Source organism: Passer domesticus, chromosome 9 (genome assembly GCF_036417665.1).
Source record: "Passer domesticus isolate bPasDom1 chromosome 9, bPasDom1.hap1, whole genome shotgun sequence".
Lineage (NCBI taxonomy): Eukaryota > Metazoa > Chordata > Aves > Passeriformes > Passeridae > Passer > Passer domesticus.
In genome coordinates this window covers 33,260,722-33,278,708 of record NC_087482.1, presented here as the reverse complement: position 1 = coordinate 33,278,708, position 17,987 = coordinate 33,260,722, and the positions used below count along the sequence as shown (strand labels likewise).

At 36.5% G+C, this 17,987-nt stretch overlaps 1 protein-coding gene across 10 annotated transcripts in view; it reads right to left on the bottom strand.

Moving 5' to 3' along the window:
- The window catches only part of CACNA2D3 (calcium voltage-gated channel auxiliary subunit alpha2delta 3), a 474,873-nt gene that overhangs the window by 114,189 nt on the left and 342,697 nt on the right, over positions 1 to 17,987 (bottom strand). For 9 of the 10 annotated variants that reach the window (XR_010368516.1, XM_064432564.1, XM_064432563.1 and 6 more), the window contains one exon: positions 1,981 to 1,998. The exons of the other annotated variant lie outside the window; for it this stretch is intronic. Coding sequence is in view for 8 of the 9 variants with exons in the window: in XM_064432564.1 (XP_064288634.1) it covers positions 1,981 to 1,998 (18 nt within the window). In the remaining variant the exon portion in view is untranslated. The remainder of the gene's footprint in view (positions 1 to 1,980; positions 1,999 to 17,987) is intronic. 10 annotated transcript variants of the gene reach the window in all.

The following is a 17,987-nucleotide window of genomic DNA, read 5'->3' as shown; positions in this document are numbered from 1 at the left end:
AGCAAAGGTAAACTTGAAATGCCACATTTTTCTTTCAGATCACTCAAAGATTAAAGTGAACATGTTTAGAGAGACATGACTGTTTGAAATGTTTATAGAGAAAACATTTGCAAGATGATACATAGATTCCAACAAAAATACAGTACAAGTTCAGACACCATATGGCAAAACAGTGACTAAGTCATTCATAAAGGCATGCACCAGCTCTGTGCTGCTTCCCTTCACCTTGCAGAGAGCCAGAGAGATTCTCTTAGTTTGTTCATAAACTTCCAGGCCACACTTATTAAAAGGCATATTTCTTGCCTGAAGTTATCAAAAGCCCTGGAGGATTACTTGTACCTGCCCCACTCCCCATCCCATTCCTTCCTTCCCACCCCTCTCCTCTTTGAACAAAATACAGTCAATTAGACTATAGTCAGCTATGAGTGCATATAAAAATATCTGGTTTTAGTTCTGCAATTGTTTGATTGACAGGTAAAAACATTAAAAATTGGAAATTTCGGCCATTTATGAAAATCATATTTTCTAACAGCAAACTTGAGTAATTTGTACCAGAATATTGTTTAATAGCTCAGAATTGTGGCCATCAGAACAGGTAATACAGCACCACATGGCACAAGCTGACAAACAGCCTGGCTGGTTGTAATTTCTACACCAGCACATCACAGTCTGACTCTCTTCTTTCTGCAAACTGTTAAAGAGAAGCATTTGGCACAAATGTTTAGACAAGCAGGTGAAAATGAAAAAGCCAAAGTTAGCTAGTCTAGCCACTCGTTTTGTCCTTCTACTCTTCCAGAATGCTGTACACAAAATATTTATTGAAACTTTTTTTTTCAAGGAAAAAAAGCTAAAACAAAACCAACATCTTTTGGTACTCTGTTCTGCAACTATCGAAGCATGAACAAACTACACATATAGTGCAATGTCATAAAATACCATATTACCTTCAGGTTTGAAATAGAATTTTCTGAGCTCCATGAGCAGGGAAATTTCAAATACATGTAGTATCATAAAAATAAAGCCTCCCATCCTCATATTTCTTGCTTTTTAAACAAAAAAGTGGCTGAGATACATTAGTGAAGTTCTAAGTTCTGTGGGTGCCCTCACCATTCTTCAAAAGCTATTAAGTGAAAGATCACTTCACTTATAGCTTTCATTAAAAACTGAACTTTCATTGTCATCCATGAATGTTACTAACAGTGATGTCAAACTGACTAATTGCTGTGACATTTCTTATTGAAGGTGCTTTACCAAGAGCAATAAGAATGACTTGGACAAGTGAGTGTTGCAATTGCCCAGCATATTCTATTCCTTTTTATAATTTTAATACTTTTCTACCAAAACCACAAAACAACAGCTAGATTTTCTAGTTTCTGGAAGTCTTGATTATATTTGTGAAATACAAAAGGATGATGCGACAGGCATCAAGCAACTCTTAGCTCTGCCACACTGGCTGTGCTGTCCTGGCTCTGGTGACACCATATCGATGCAGAAGTGGTTTAAAGGCAAGAGCACATTGTATGGAAATTATGCAACCTGTTAGAGAAGTCAAATGCTGAATGTATTCAGGGGTGTGTTGGTAGATACAGGGGGGAGCAGTGAAAGGGTACCAGCTATGCCATGGGCTTTGCAGTCTCTACAGCAGACCTAGAAATGTTTCACATGGAGTAATGGAGTGGGTTGGGGTTTTTTTTTAATCCCTACTATTATTTCAAATTGTTGATCAAATAACCTCCCTGTTGTTTGCAAGTTGAAGGCTACTGGATGCCTGGCATGTTAAACAGCTGATAAGTTTGAAGAGCTGCTCTCAGCAGGTACCTCAGCTGGGCTCAAAGCCAGGCACCCTCCTGGGGCCAGCTCAGAGCCCCGTGACCGTGAAGAGTTTCACTGATCACCACCTGTACCGCACCCACACCACCATGGAAACGTGAAGCACTGGTGACTACTTGGAATGACTAGGATTTGATTAAAATATTTTACCTTTTGTGCCTGAGGGAGCTGGAAAACAACAAAACAGAACAAGCAATTATACATTAAATTAATCTGAACAGCCACTTTAGCCGCTGTATTAACAAAAGCATAAACATAATATAAAACAAAGTGTAAAGGAAAGAAACTAGAGAAACTAGGTTTACATTGCCAATTCATTCAACTTATTGAGGGCTTATTAACTGACTTTATGATTTGGCAGCTTCTCTACAAGGTATGACAAAAGCACCATGACATTTGTTGAATACTACCACACCAAGACAGGGATTGTTTTCTCATCAGATATGGTATCACACCTGAACTGTGAAGTAGTTCCATCTTCTTGTACACAAATATAATTCAACATACAGACAGTTTTAGTTTTAAATGAAACTGACATTAAGAGGAGATTATCATATTAAAGTAGAAGGTTGTATCCTCCACGACAGAGGAAAGAAAAATAAAATGGGAATAGAAAGTTAGTAACTGCTTATGCAAACAGATTACAATACATGCATAATATACAATAATATATGCATAGAGCAATACATTTCTGTGCTGTAAACACAAGTATGATTACATGTGCATATATGCAAATCAAATGCAAGTGTTTATGCATATATGCATATTTGTACCACACAGATGTTATCAGACAGGTGTAGCCATACCTGGTTGTGTGCACAGTATTTACTGTGAGCAACAACTCACGTATAAAGGCATTGAGAGCAGGCAGCAGACTCCATCACATATAAAAGACCTTATTTATCAAGTGTTGAAAGATGGGTTCTGTTTTCACTTCAGAAAAAAGAAAACCCATTGTAGCAAGGGAGGTCAGAAAACCAAACTGTTACAGGCACAATACAGTTTTCCCTTTTTCTGAATTCTTCTCCTCTTACTCCATACTTGTGGACAAATTCACTCACATAGCATTTTAACCTTGTGCTAAGTGTACCTCCACAGAAAATGTGTTTGTCCAACTCAAATTTTGTCTTTAAAGGCATCATCTGAACATGGAAATAGGCAGGTGAATCGATGCCAAATGCAAAAAGACCTTCAAGATCTCTAGTGAGCTTCTGACTGACCTTTTGCCCTTCCTCTGAACAAAAACAAATAGAGAAAAAGCACCAAACTTGAACGCAGTCCTCTCTTACATACCATATCCTCTGTTAAAAGCTATTGTCCACATGGTATATGTCATGAAAGACAACTGTCACATGATGTCTAATTCACAGATACTGGAGCAAGCAGCAACAATTCTCAGTTTTCACAACATAAAATGTAACAAAATCCATGGCAGGAAGAATTGCTACAAGTAAAATTCTTTCATCCTAAAACTGCAGTGATCCAATATCAAATTACAAACCATGATCACATTAAAGTATGACTTGTATGTGTTTCTAAAAAAACCTTTTTAAAAAATAAATTACTATATTGAACACTATAAAAGGGTTGCTGCAGATATCTGAATTGTAAATACACGACCTAAATCCTGTATAACAGGTTAGAGCAGTTTAAGGCTTTTCTGAAAGTTTAACTACTTGTTAGTTTTTGACTTGTTAATTACTTTGACAAGTGGAAACTTTTTCATTTCACATTCAAACAAGGGGAGAAAGTTGCAATATGATTTTTTTTTTAATTTGTCAGATACAGTCAGGTACATGCAGTTTTGCCAAGTGAGGCAGTTACAGTCAGATGGATTGAAGTGAGGATTTCATATTAAGAACTACCACACAACTAGATGCTTCACACTTCTGAATACAAAGTGACCTCTATTGCTTTTACTTTGATTATTTTCATGAGCACATTAATAAGCATTTACAAACTAGAGTTCTTTATTATCTGCTGCTGGATTCAGTTAGTCAATCCATTTATAAGCTTTTATAAAATCAAGAACATTCCCATTCTCTGAAATATTAGTAGTCACAATGATTAAGAATAATAAAGTCAGCAGATCATGCTTTTTCCAGGGCTGGAATTCTTGACACATTTCAGCTAAGATTAAAAATCCAGGTTCAAGATCTTTCCTCAATAAAAAAACAATTGAAAAAAATTATTTGTTCCCATCAGATACATATTCATCCTATTGCTGATTTGAGACTTGGCTGTTACAAGGTCCTATATGTCAGCAATTCAGTTTATTCAGTTTTTCAATATTTTCTATGAATGCCTTTGAAATAAACTGTGGAGTTTTCTCTGCCATTACCCTTCTGGGAGGCCATAGGAAACAAATCGTTTTCCTAACAATAATAGTATAGTCCTCTGGTCTGACCCTTTATTGAACAGTGTAAGAGCAGCCTGTCTGTGTGTAAAAGCCAGCAGGTGCCTCTAATTGTGTGCTTTGCTTCATTCCCTGCCAAGAGGCAGCTTTGCAGCAAACTGTGTGATCTTTCCCTGGCCCTCCAGCACTGCAGGTATTTCTATTCTACCACACCCCTGCTAAACTGTGCCCTTTTGATGGTTCTATTCAGCTCCAGCCACACCAAAGTACCTCCTGCTCCTATTTGTTTTCCATTAGTGTCTCCCCTCCCTCAGGTGCTTGTCCTAAACAGTACAGATTACTTAGATCTGGTTTACTGCTCCTAGTCTGCCATCTGGGTAACTTTTGCTAAAGTTATTGTGGCTGGAGTGCAGGGAGGACACCTGGCCATTTGGTGGCTCCTGGTTCATCCAGGTGTGGCTCAGGAGGAGCTGTCTGAAGGAAATTGGACCTTGCTTAGGAAGAGACCTTTGCTGTACTGCCAGGTACAGCAGAGACAAGAGCCTGCAAACCTGTAAACTCCAGGGGAAACCTAAGAGAATTTTCTGATTTAAAGATTTAAAAAAGCAGATGGAAGCACCTTGACTGAACAATGCAGATTTTGCTGCAACCTAAAAAAAAAAATTATATTAAAGAGCAAGACTGAAGCATGGAGCATTGCAAGAACACAAGTAAAAAAGTAGATTTGTTTTCAAATTCCTTTTAACCAGAATAAAAAAATTCTTTACTAAACACATTTTCTTTTTCTATTTTGTATTGCGAAAAAATTACTCTCAGAAACTGGAGGCCCCCCTGAGGTTCACAATTTGCTTTATGCCAGTAAGACATGTTGAGAATTCCCTGTCTAAATTCAGGTCAACTTGGGGTCCCGTCACACAATGTAGAACAGAATAAATAACTGCAGGAGGTTTTTCAGTACTGCTGTTGCACACACTGTCATGCTTTCCACATTTGCAAATAATCTAGTATTGTTTTGAGCTCTTCATGGAAATGTGTTTGATATTACCAGGAAAAGAAAAATTAGACACTAATAATGTGGTAAAAAACCCCAAGACAGGCAAAGGGATCCACCATCAGAGACTTTGCACTATTTTTTGGACCAGATAATTGTGAGACCAATATGACTGAACCAAACAAAACCCCAGAGATCTGAAATACCGTCTTTAGAGCAGGAGGAATAAGTTACAGGAGAGTAGTTCTGAAAAGTATTTCATAAAAGGGTATGTCTTTCACCCTTATCAAAAGAAGTTCATAAAGACTGATTTTGTAAATGATTTCATGATAATTGAAAAGAAAAAGGTTACAATATTTTAGACCTGTTTTAATAATTTATTCAAAACATTATATCTGCATGTCCTAGATTTCCAAGAAACCAAGTCTAGAAATTATAAAGAAAAACACAGTAGAATTATAGACTTATTGTTCAGTTGGATCAGATTTCAACCTTATGTTTGTTTGAAGAATAGCAAAACAATCTGCAAGAGTAAATTATAGTCAGTAGTTTCTTACTATATCAAAACCCACAGCTTCTATTACAAATGAAACAAAAATAATATATATCATTATGATATTAATGTTCCATGTCTATTTTTAATGATTTCATGGAATTATTGTTATAAAAAGTATACTATTGTAATTTATTAATGTTAAAACTTTGAAAAATAAATAAAAACTCTTATTTTACATTCACTGACCTTATTTCCACAGTTGCCCTGCCAAGTTTTTAAAAGTCACCAGTCACATAAAAACAGCCCCACTGACTTGATTGCTCCAAAATCAGATACAATACAAATCAATAGAAAGTAATTGCAAACATGTCAGTAAATAATCAGAAAGTCTGGATATGGTTTTGATAAAACAGACATTTCTATAAATACCTTCTGAGCTGCACTAAATTTAACCTTAATGCATTGCTAAATGTATGGTGTTTCTAATGTTCATTTTCATCCCATCCCTGTCACATACTGACTCGTTATTTGACATGAGATGTATGCCTTAGAACTTATTATTTTCAAAAATACTTTTTCAGGAAAGATATGAAGTGCTGTGGCAAACATGGAGAAAATGCAAAGCAGTTCATATGTAGCAGGTTTCCTCATTTCTTCCCATAAATAGCAAAAACTTGGGGAAAACCAGAAAGAATATTCCAATTCTCAGTTTTGAGCAGAAAATGTAAACTTTCTGCTTTAAAATCTACTTATTCAATTGCTATTAGATACAATATTTAAGTATTAAGACTTTGATAATTTTTCTTTTGTAATCTATGCACTTATTCCCCCCATCTAAGTACTACAGGCATCATACAAAATTATATGCACACACAGAGTAAGAAATAAAATTCAGTCTCCTACTGGGATGCTCCTGACATTAAGATTTCAGTATAGATATTAGAAGAGTGACATTAACCTGCAGCTTACTAGGCCAGCATCTCTAAGGAAATGCACTTGATTTTTCAAGGGATTTAGCACCAAATCCTTCACTGTTCACGTAATTGTTTTACTGTGGTACCACATATTTTTCAGTAACTACAGCATTTTAGTCAAGGATAGATTGTGCTCTGCATGCAAAGTACACTCATCAGAGAAAATTTAAATGTTGCTATGGAGAAGAGAGTCATAAAACAAAGATAAAACCTACAATTCTAGTTCTCCCTTTAAAAAGAGTTCCTATAGATGACAGAAAGGAAAGAATTTAGCTTCTGTGAAATATGAAAAAGAGAACACCCAGGAGCTGTAAAGGCATTGGATTGGAATTAAGAAATGGCAAAATAAAAAATTATGTAGACTTAAGAACTCTGTAATAAAATGGCTCCACTCTTTGAAGATTTGATACCTTTTCTAAAATACATTAAATCCTTAATAATGCAAATGACTGAAGAATTCTTTCAGCAGTCTAGGAATCTTGTTTTTAAAATGAGAATCAGCACAAAAAAGGATCTAAATGTTCTCAAATTTTAAAGCAGTTATTAAAGTTATATCTGTCTGCATCTGCTCACTGAACTTCATGTGGAAATTAACAGAAAAAAAGCCATACTCATACATTCTGTGAGTCTGTGCCTGTGATTATTTTACTTGTGTAAACTAACTGTTCTCTTTTTAATGAATGCAAAATATTTACAGGAAAGATTATACTTACACTAATCCAATTGATTACTTTAAATGCAAAGGTTGGTTAAAACTTTATTAATAAATATTTTTAAAGAATTATACTAATTGTACAGATAAGCCACATGACAACAAATCAAAGCAGCAGAAACAATGAATTAATCAGACACTTCACAAGCATTCCACACACCATGCTCAAAATTTTGGCCTCATGCTTGTGTGTAAAGGGAGTGAGTCCTATTTTCATTATTACACCAAAAACTAAATACTCCTAAGCATGAAATATTTGTCCATAGTTAATTCTGCTTATATGTGCAAACATATATCCTGTATAAACATTACTAGATTTATAATTCCCTATAGAAATTACTGATACAACTCTTCTCTTGTCTACTATGTAGAAGAGATATCATTCCTAATTAAAAACTGTACAAACATTAATGCATGGAATTGGAATAATTTTTAAATATACACAAAGAAAACTAGTGCTTGTAAGATACACATCACTGATATTAAGTGATACAATTTACATTAACATTTGTATATCTATTGTATAGTCTTTTTATCTCTTATTAAAAAAGAAAGGGAGGAAGAGAAGGAAGGAAAAAGGAATCAGCCTCAGAAAATAGGTGTAAATACACACACTAATTCGTTTGTTCATCTCACATAAAGGCCCTTCCACATTTGGAAAAAGGGCAGGTTCTTTGACAGTCCTCCTAGAAACAAAAACATCAATCCTTGATCATAAATCCTCTTAGGAGCCAGTCACACATTCTCTTTTTCTCACAGTAAAATCAAAGGCAACCCAAGCAAGAGTCTCACACAATAACTATTAAAGTCAATGAGGATCCTGCAATGAGTTTAGTGGGGTTTTGATCTTGCACTGTATTAATTCTCACTTGCTCTACATATCAATGTAAGACCAACATCTAAAGATGAAAGAAGATCATCTTTCTGAAGATAGATGAAAGTGTGCTGATCTAATGGATGTGTAAAGCAAGCCAGAATGTCTTCTAAAAAATCAGGTTTACTAATTGTGTTTGTGATTTTTAGCATGTCATTCTGATTGTTGAAAATGGGATTGTACTTGTAGAACGGATGTGTTGCTCTGTAGTCTGTTTTGCCATCATCCAACACAGCCTAAGAAGGGAATGGCTCTAAAAACATCTATATTTGAATTATGCCAAAGCATTGGTTTTTCCCCATCTTTTCATAAAGTAATACCATTTCTTGTGTGTCCTGAGCACTGCTCAGCCAGAAGCAGAGGAAGGTGTATCCAGGCTAATTTTCCATTCTCTGTCCCTCTCCCCTACTGCCACAATCTGGGCCTTTTTGGGCTCTTAGAAACTCAGGATAATTTCTGCTTTGCTGTATGGAGTTCACAACCTCACAGGAGTGAGGGTTTTTACAGTGACGAAAGATTTTCGTAACTTAGCTTTGAAAGCTGGAATTAAGCACAATTCATACCAGAGAGTTTTACCTTGTGGATCTTGCATTTAATAAAGATGAATCTTTTGCTGACATTTACATGGAAATGGCATCATTTCAAGTTCCCAGCATTTTGTACTATAATCACAAAATGTGCAATGAAGAAACAGACAGGAAGTTACTTATGTCAAGCAGTTTCCTGTAGAAGCAAACATTTTCTTATTTGCAGGGGTCGCTATTTACAGGTAAGAAGACAAAAATGACCTATTATAAAGTTCACACATAATTTTGTGTCAAGGATTCAGGGATAAGAACAAAAAAATTTGTATTCTGTAAAACTGACCTGATTTCAGAGGACTGAAAGGTCTTATTTACAATAGTTAATTCAAGATGATTTTGCTTTCCTTTATCTTCATTTAAGCTCCTTATTGTGGCAGTTGTTAATTTTTTTTTTTTTTCACTTTCTGATAAAATCAATGAACTTGTAATTGAAAAAACAATTAGCTTTATCTAATACCAGGGCAAAACAAGACACCTGCAAAACTACTGTGAAATGTTTAGCACACAACACATGGGGAAAAGTAGAAAAATAACTGATTGATTTCAAATGTCTGAAATTCACCAAACATGACTACAAAAATCAGGCATTGGGAAATAACCATCATCAATAAGGAGGATCTCAGCAATATGACTGTGTATTTAATTAATCTATCTGCTTTTGCTAACTAGAGGACTAAATTGATCTTGTAAGAAATTAATCTGTGCTGCAAAAGATTCTGGGAATATCAAAGCAAATGAAAATGGAGTTTAGTTTGGAGGAGGGAGGTTGTAATTAATGGAACTTACTCTTTCTCTTACTTACTTCAAGACAAGTCTTTCCAAAAATATTTTGAAATTAACTTTTAGATTCTTCTTTTTGATGCAAAGACAAGTACAAGGCTCTAAGTGCTGGAACCAATCTTTTAGAATTAAAATATTGGACATTTTTAGAGGGAACAATCTGCTTAGCTGCCTAACAAATACATTCAGAATAATTATTGTATTTTATGGGGTGTTTTTTCTCCTCCATTAATCGCTTCTGAATGAGCAGAAATTTTGTACAGATTATGTATTTAGCTGGCACAAAACACCTTGAAGGCAATGTCAGTAAGCAATGGCCCAGAACTGCTCTGTATGGAGCAGGAGGCTGGAGGGCAGAGCGAGATGGAACCATACGCTCATAAGATCATTTGAGCTGATAAACAACAGGAGATGATTTCAAAGGAAGAAGGGCTGCACAGAACTATTAGGATTATTTCATTTGCTGAGAAGAAAAAAATCCATAGATATTATAATAGTTCAAGGGCATCAGAAACCAGCAGGAAATGCAGCTTACGCACAACAATTAAATGAGAGGCTTCAAACCTTTCAAAAAACTTCATTCCCTTTCAAATTATCTTTCCTCTCATTTATCAGTTTGCCTCTGAAAGGGCAAAATACCGATGAGTCCATCTCAAGTCACATCTGAAAAAGTTCAGATGAAGCATAAAGAAAAACAAGAAAAAAAGTATGTGCAAAAACCAGTGCATAAAAATACTACATGAAGCCCAGGCAATGAGCTCAGGTAGATGTTGGAAAGTGCTGTTGTGCTTTGTCAGGGAAGAGGGAGACTCTCAGAAAAAAACTCTATAAAAATTCTGTCCAGGTTTTATATAAAAATTTGAGAATCAAATGCCCAATGTGTATTTTGAAAATAAATTAACATTATGCTAAAATACTGTGCTCTAATAGCAAGGTTACCGGTATCTGGTTTCCAAATTAGGAACGTGTGGTTTCAGGTTCACATGCCTAAGCAAAGCAGCTGATTTTATTAGCTAACAGAGAGGTACAAGATCAGAAGGCAGGTTTAAGTCTCTAACTGTTGAGACCATTATTTTTAAACTATATGATAAAACAAGTACTTTTTAAAAAAAATCTTAGAAAAGTCTATCACATTTAATGTTGTGAAATCTCTTAGTTGGATAAGCTCCTAAACTATAAATAGATTCTTTCTTCTATAAATTTTTTCTATCATCTTGTGGGAAGGTTGGTATTACAGACATGGTTAGTGCTGCCATCATAAATGAAAAAATTACATCATCAATGCTGCATCCTGGTCACCAGCTCTGCTTTGAGAACCAGATTCTGCCTTAATACCCTTCTAATAATCATGAAACTAATGCATCTCACCATTCTAGTTTCACATTGAAATTTTATAGCTACACTTCACTGAAACAGCCATGGAGATTTTATGGACTCTTCATACTGCAGGATGAATTAATCAGGTTCTAGAAAGGTTCACTCTGTAGAAAGAGCTACAATTCTCCTGCTGCTTTATTCTGGAAGAAGCTTTGTGCTGTTACTCTGCACATCTTGAAAGTTCAAAGCTTCTCAAAGCATGTGTGACCTGATGGCAAATAACTACGGCTCTGATTTGTTGGAAGATCACAAACCTGACTACATTTCTAGATGATTTAAGTCACATTCAAATACACAGTTTTTCATTTTTTAATGCACTGCATGTGAAATCTAAATCAAGGAAACGAAGGAAAAATTACCCATCGCCTTCTCCTCCCTTCTTCATTGCATTATCCATCCAGTCAACAAAATCTTACTCTTCTGCACTACAAGAACTCCCAAGAAAAGGTCTCAAAATTCTTTCACCTGTCTCAGAGCTAGAGCTGTTTGCAGACACTTAGGTAGTTTTTAGACATACTAGAACCTAAAATGGGATAAATACCATCATCTTATAGTACATGGCAAAAATTTGATTAACATAAACCCCCGGATTATTGCAAAATAAGGTTTCACTATCTCCATTTTTCTAAAATAAATTATAATATTAAAAGGACAAGGTGAAGGAGGCAAGGGAGGTGAAACTTATTTTTCCTACAAAGACAGTTTATTGTTCACTGTAACTCAAATTTCTAAGGTTTAAGTCTTTAATACAAAATGTTAGAACAGTCTCTCAGTCAACAAAAGTATAATCCAAGCACCTTAAACTAAGATTATTTTTTTTTTCTTTTTTAAACTGACACAATGAATATGTGTTCTGGTTTACATCAGGGTAACTGCAAGTATATAAGAGAGATACTACTGATTTACTAGAGAGTAAAATAAAAAAAGAATAATCATCAATAAATGTAACCCATATGGAATAAAGCATATAGTTGACTTAGGTAGTTTTCTTTCACTTTTTAGGACAGTTTTATGGAATAAACCTGTCAACATAGAAATCTGAGGCCTTTATTATTACTCAGAGTTCATTGGCTGCAACAGAACGAAACAACATGAGAGAGCTCTGTAATTTGTGCTGGTTTTTCATATCAGCATACACTTCCTAATGTGTATGCTGCTGTAGTATTGATGTGCCACTAAATAAAAGGTAGTGTAAAAAAAAAAGAACCATCCAATTCTGTAAAAGAAGTGCTGAAATACAATGGCCCTGTAGAGTCCTTGTGCTAGGTCTTACTAGAGAGCCCTTGCAAATTTTAACGGTTTTCCAAGAAGTAGCAGATTTAAACTATTTAGGGTGAATGCATTTTCCTACCCCCAAAAACTGACATCAGGGCAGGTGAATGGCTATTATGAATGCCAGAGAAAATACTTCTGCATTCTAAACTTTCTCCTAATGGCACTGATGTTGCTGAAGATGATTTACCAACTGGATAGATCATCTTTAAACTAAAATTCCTGCTTGGAAAGATCTGATCTGACAAAATACAAAGGCGTTTGGACCATGGCCAAACACCTTGTTATCAAGAAGCAAGAGCATCAATGAAAACATTCTGTTACTCCTTGTAGAACAGAGTATATTTCTGAATAATTTCTCTGCAAATTACCAACTTCTAAGAAAGTTATAATCACATAATGATTGTGATAAACACAAACTTCAATGTTTATGCTTATTGTGCATATATGACTGAGTTGTATGTGAAAGCTAATTATACAAAAATAGCTATAAATAACTAAAGACTTCCATACCTGCAGAACAATAGAAAAAAAGAGATTATTTCCTTTTATTCTCTATTCTCCTTTTTTGCACTGAATTCTGCCACTGCAGCAAAGCTCAAATAGTACCAATAATTTAATAAGCCTTTCTTATTATTGCAGGTTTTTACTCCAGCAGAGCAGATAAATTACATTTCATCTTCACTGCCCTGTTCCTTCCAGAAAGTCAAGGAATGATAAATAGGAGATCAAAGGATGGGATTTAGTATATTATACTAAATTCATTGCTTTCCTACATTGTCATTTACACTAAAAATTACATTATGTGAAAACTAAAGACAATAACACGCCAGAAAAATATAATACAACTGGCAAAATACCTACAATTTCCTTATAATTAACTCAATTTCACTCAGAGTAAAGGCAGTAAAATAAAAGATGGGTAGTTATCAGTTGTGAATGTCTTTAAGTAATTTCCACTCAGGATAGACCTGTCCTCCTAAATGCTGGATTCACCATAGCACATAGGGATGTAGAATCAAATTCTTTCTCTAGTTAGTGTCTTGTAACTTTTTGATCTTATTTTTGTGTCACAACAAAAATTCCCTGTGAAATAAGGTGGAAATGCAAAGCATCCTCTTAGTCAAAGGCACTCTGAGTCATTGGCAGATCCCAGCTGGAAATGGTCCCAAGCTGCTCTATCTCTAGTGTGCAGGTGTCTGCAAATGGGACCAATACCCTTTTGGCATAAATACTCCTGTTAATCAAATTCAACAGCAGAGCAATGCTTTGTAATTTGTACACAGTAACTGGTGGGAGAACATCCAGCAGGTGAAACCTACTGACATTTGTAATTCTATGGATTCTTATTAAAACATATCCAATCAGTTTTCATCTCAGAAACCAGTTTCAATTATTTATCAGCAGTTCTGGCTAACCAGGGAGAACCGAGTTGACTGCAAATTACAAAACATTACACCTCTCTAGAGCTAGGGTCAAGGATGGAAAGCCTTTAACACAGTTTCCCACAGCATTCTCCTGGAGGAGCAGGCTGCTCATGGCTTGGAAAGGTGCACATTTGCTGGGTAAAAAACTGGTTGGATGACTGGGCCCAGAGAGTGGTGGGGAATGGAGTTACATCCAGCTGGTGAGCAGTGCTGCTCCCCTGGGATCAGTGCTAGGCCCAGTCTTGTTTAATATCTTTATCAGTGCTCTGGGTGAGGGGATGGAGGGCACTCACACTACATTTACAGACAGCTCCGGGCTGGGTGGGAGTGTTGATCTGCTGGAGGGTAGCAGGGCTCTGCAGAGGGATCTGGACAGGCTGGATCCATGGGCCAAGGCTAGTGGTGTGAGGTTCAATAAGGTAAGGATGGGTCCTGCACTTGAGCCACAACAGCCCCACACAGCACTCCAGGCTTGGGACAGAAGGGCTAGAAAGCTGTCTGGTGTCAAAGGACATCGGGTTGTAAGTCAAAAGCAGCTGAATGTGAGCCCAGGTGGCCAAGAAGGCCAGTGGCACCCTGGCTGTGTCAGCAGTAGTGTGGCCAGCAGGACCAGGGCAGGGATTGTCCCCTGTACTGGGCACTGCTGAGGCCACAGCTCCAATCCTGGGTGCAGTTTTGGGCCCCTCCCTACACAAAGACTTTGGGGTGCTGGAGTGTGTCCAGAGAAGGGCAGGGGAGCTGGGCAAGGGCTGGAGCACAAGTACCTTGGGACTAGCTGGGGGTGTTCAGCCTGGAGAAAAGGAGGCTCGGGGGAACCTTGTGGATCTACAGCACCTGAAAGGAGATTGTAGCCAGGTGGGGCCAGCCTCTTCTCCCAGATGGAACAAGTGACAGGACAAGAGGAAGCAGCCCCAAGTTGCACCAGTGGAGGTTTAGATTGGATATTAGGAAATATTTCTTCCTAATAGAATTCCATGAAATCAAGTTTAACCAAACACAAGCAAGAACTCCATGATTCTTGAGACCTAGAGACTTGTGTGGGAAATCTGTAAAAGTCAACACTACCATTTGAAAGACCAGTAACGAATTATTGCATTGACCTACCCTGTCTTACTGTGTCCTTTCATCCTCTGCCCTTTCTAAGCAACTGGTGATTCTTACCTATTACTTTAAATATAAATTACGTGAGGAAGGAATCGTTATTTAATTCTGTAGTCATCCATCATCTACCATGGCAGGACTTTGGTGATTTATTAAAATTGGCAAGTCATGATAATAATATCAGCACTGGTCAGTGGCAAAATTGGAGTTGAAGTCAGTGATATGAAGAAGGAGAAAATCCACATTAAAACTATCAGTACAACCCAAAACCAAGAGCGACCTTAGAAAAACAGTAAAAGACAGTGTGGATAGTCACAGAGTTCTGCAGGAAAGGAAGTGGAAAGAGAAGATAATTGCATTGTACAAGAACAAGTGGATATGGGTGCTGGGAAACAGTTATTTTTTGAAAAGAAATCATGATCAAGGAGGACCATTTCTTCAACTGTAATTTAGTTTAAACATCAGAATATGTAGTAAATTAAGAGGTGAAAGAAGGTTAGACAGGGGTCAAAGCACTTAAACATAGTAAAACTTACTTGTTTTCATTGGAATTATTTAAAATAATAAAAAAAAAACCTGAAGTACTAAAACAATCCTTTATCAAATACTGAGAATATTTCAAAAAGAGATGAGACTTTTCTGTGTTTAAAGCAATATTTCTGTAGGAACTAATCTGATTCAAAATTAGATATTTAATCTCTTTCATCCAGTGATAAAAGATGAACAGAGACCAAGGTCAAACTGAAGTTACCTCATCATATAAATAATAAAATACTAGAAAAGACAATCTTTTTGCAATATATAGCTAAAAGCCAAGATGTAACACTCCTGTGATTTCCCTTCAATGGTTTAACCTAATGCTTGTCTTATTTGCACCACACTGGGAGCAGAGCTGCTTAACACCCAGCTTTGCTGTGGCATTACAGCTGCTTCCTGATGTCGCAGGAAGATAAAAATAAATTCTCTATAAAAGCCTCCAAGTGCAAAGAACTGTAAAATGCATTTAAAGACATCAAGTGCATATCTCAAAGTTTGAAGAGAACAAATTGCATTCTGCATTTCTCATGTAAATGTACCGTATGAAAAATAATTATAATAGTAATCTGATTCAATGGAAATAAAGTAGTGTAATATTTATAGTCTGTGCCAGAGTTATAATGACTGTGGGGCGAGAAGTGAAGTGTCTCAGCATGTTCCACATGTTTTTAACACTGTTTCTAAAGGCTCTGGAGGCTATTAAATTTAATGAACCCATCTGCTATGAAATAGAGGTCCAAACATAATCAGTTTTCTCAGTGCCATGTAATACAGATGGCATTCCATGTTACACGTCCCCAGCAGGAAATTTTATGTTCCTCTTTAAGTGCAGGACTTTTGGATTTGGTTTTGATGTTTTAAACATCTTTTTGATGTATCACTTATAGCATTTTACAGTGTAAATAGCATGTAGAGTAATACACATGAAAAGTGTTAATTCATTAAACTAAGTATTGCTATTTCCTTACAACAGTTTTTCTGTGACTTTGACAACTAGCAATTAGCTCTCAGTAGTAATATTCTTTGCTTAATGCAATCACTGGAAATTGCCCTAATACTCGAAGTTCCAGCATTAGCAGTGGAGGAAAACAAACATGTAATTTATCAAAAAAAAGTAGTTTCCTTCAAAAAGTTGAAAGATACATATTCTTGTGTCCATAATGTGTGCATAGGTGCTCCCTGTGATGAAACCTTATTTGCATGTACTCTGTTTCCATGGAATAATCATTCTTATTTTAAGTGTCCACACCCCCACTAGGTCCTTATGGGCTTTATTTTCCTGTGCATGGCCCAGTTTTGATTTCAGGGGTCTCAATTTGTGTGTTTTGTTGGGAGACACTACACCCAGACTCTTGTCTTGGTGTATGAATGCGGGAACTAAGAACAAATATAAATGGCAGAAAACATTCCCTGCACTGATGAGCACCCTGCTGCTGAGCAGAAGTAAATCAGATGTTCATTTTCTAACATAAAAGAACAACATCCATTGTTGTTTTGAGCTGCATCTGAAAGACAATTGGAGTGCATGAAATCTATTCAGTTTAGAGGTTCATTCATTGACTATCTCCAGAACTCATTATGTTTTTTGACAGTTGACACAGATCTTACTGAATTGAAACAGTTCATGTGTTTCATGATCATTCATTTATTCTAGATCCAGCAGTAAAACAAACAGATTAGAACTGTTTGGGAGAAAATGAGAGTACTTAATTATAGCAACTGAAAATTTTGGGCCACAGAACTCATAACAGCCTTGGCTCAAATGCTTTCTTTTTTATGAGACAGTCAATGAAGATTTCCACAGACGGTGCACTAATCACCAGCAAAAAGGGATATTGCACCTCCCTATAAATGTGTGCACAACCTGTTTCTACAGGTTTTTAAGTGTGTGCACAAGCAGCTGCATGGATCAGCACTGTCAGTGGCTCAAGCACTGTCCCAGACCCACGAGGTCCCAGTGCAGACACATCAGACTGTCACCACTGCAGCTCTGAGCTGCAATCGTGTTCCCACGGAAGCCTCAAGGTGAAAAGGTCAGAACTGCTGTACTTTTCCAGGAAAATGAACCCAAACTGAAGTGCTGAATCAAAAGCATTTCCTGGACTACTTTCTGCTTTTCTCCCGTATCAGAACCTTCAAAAGACCACTGAGATCTGTAGGGGACAAAGCAGAGCTGGAAGAACCTTATTTTATGAAGAATCCTACCTGGTTTCCTGGCCTGATATCCATGCATGGGATTTTTCTTCCCTAAACCAATTCACTCAAATGTCAAAGTGAGAAAAGAAAATTCCCATGGGAACCTCAGAAGCACTTGGAGGTGATGACATTCTCTGATAAAGACTTGTAAATTCTTAGAGATCAAGAGATACTGGGCACAAAGGGAAGGTTAGAGCATGTAACCAAATCCAAAGTGGTATTGGAAAAAAAAAAAAAAAAGCAACACAGATTTCTAGTTCTTAGTGTATTAAAAAAAAAGAAAAATTACTGTTTGCAAATTTTCTTATCTCAGCTGCTGATTAATGACACTTGCTGACATTCAGTTCTGCAGTAATTACCAATATTTACTTAGTTTAGATGTGCCTGAACATTCTGAACACACTGATGCATTTTAATGCCTACCAGTACTGCAATCTAGAAGTTACTTTTTTGAAATCAAGGCCTGGGGAACCTTTACTG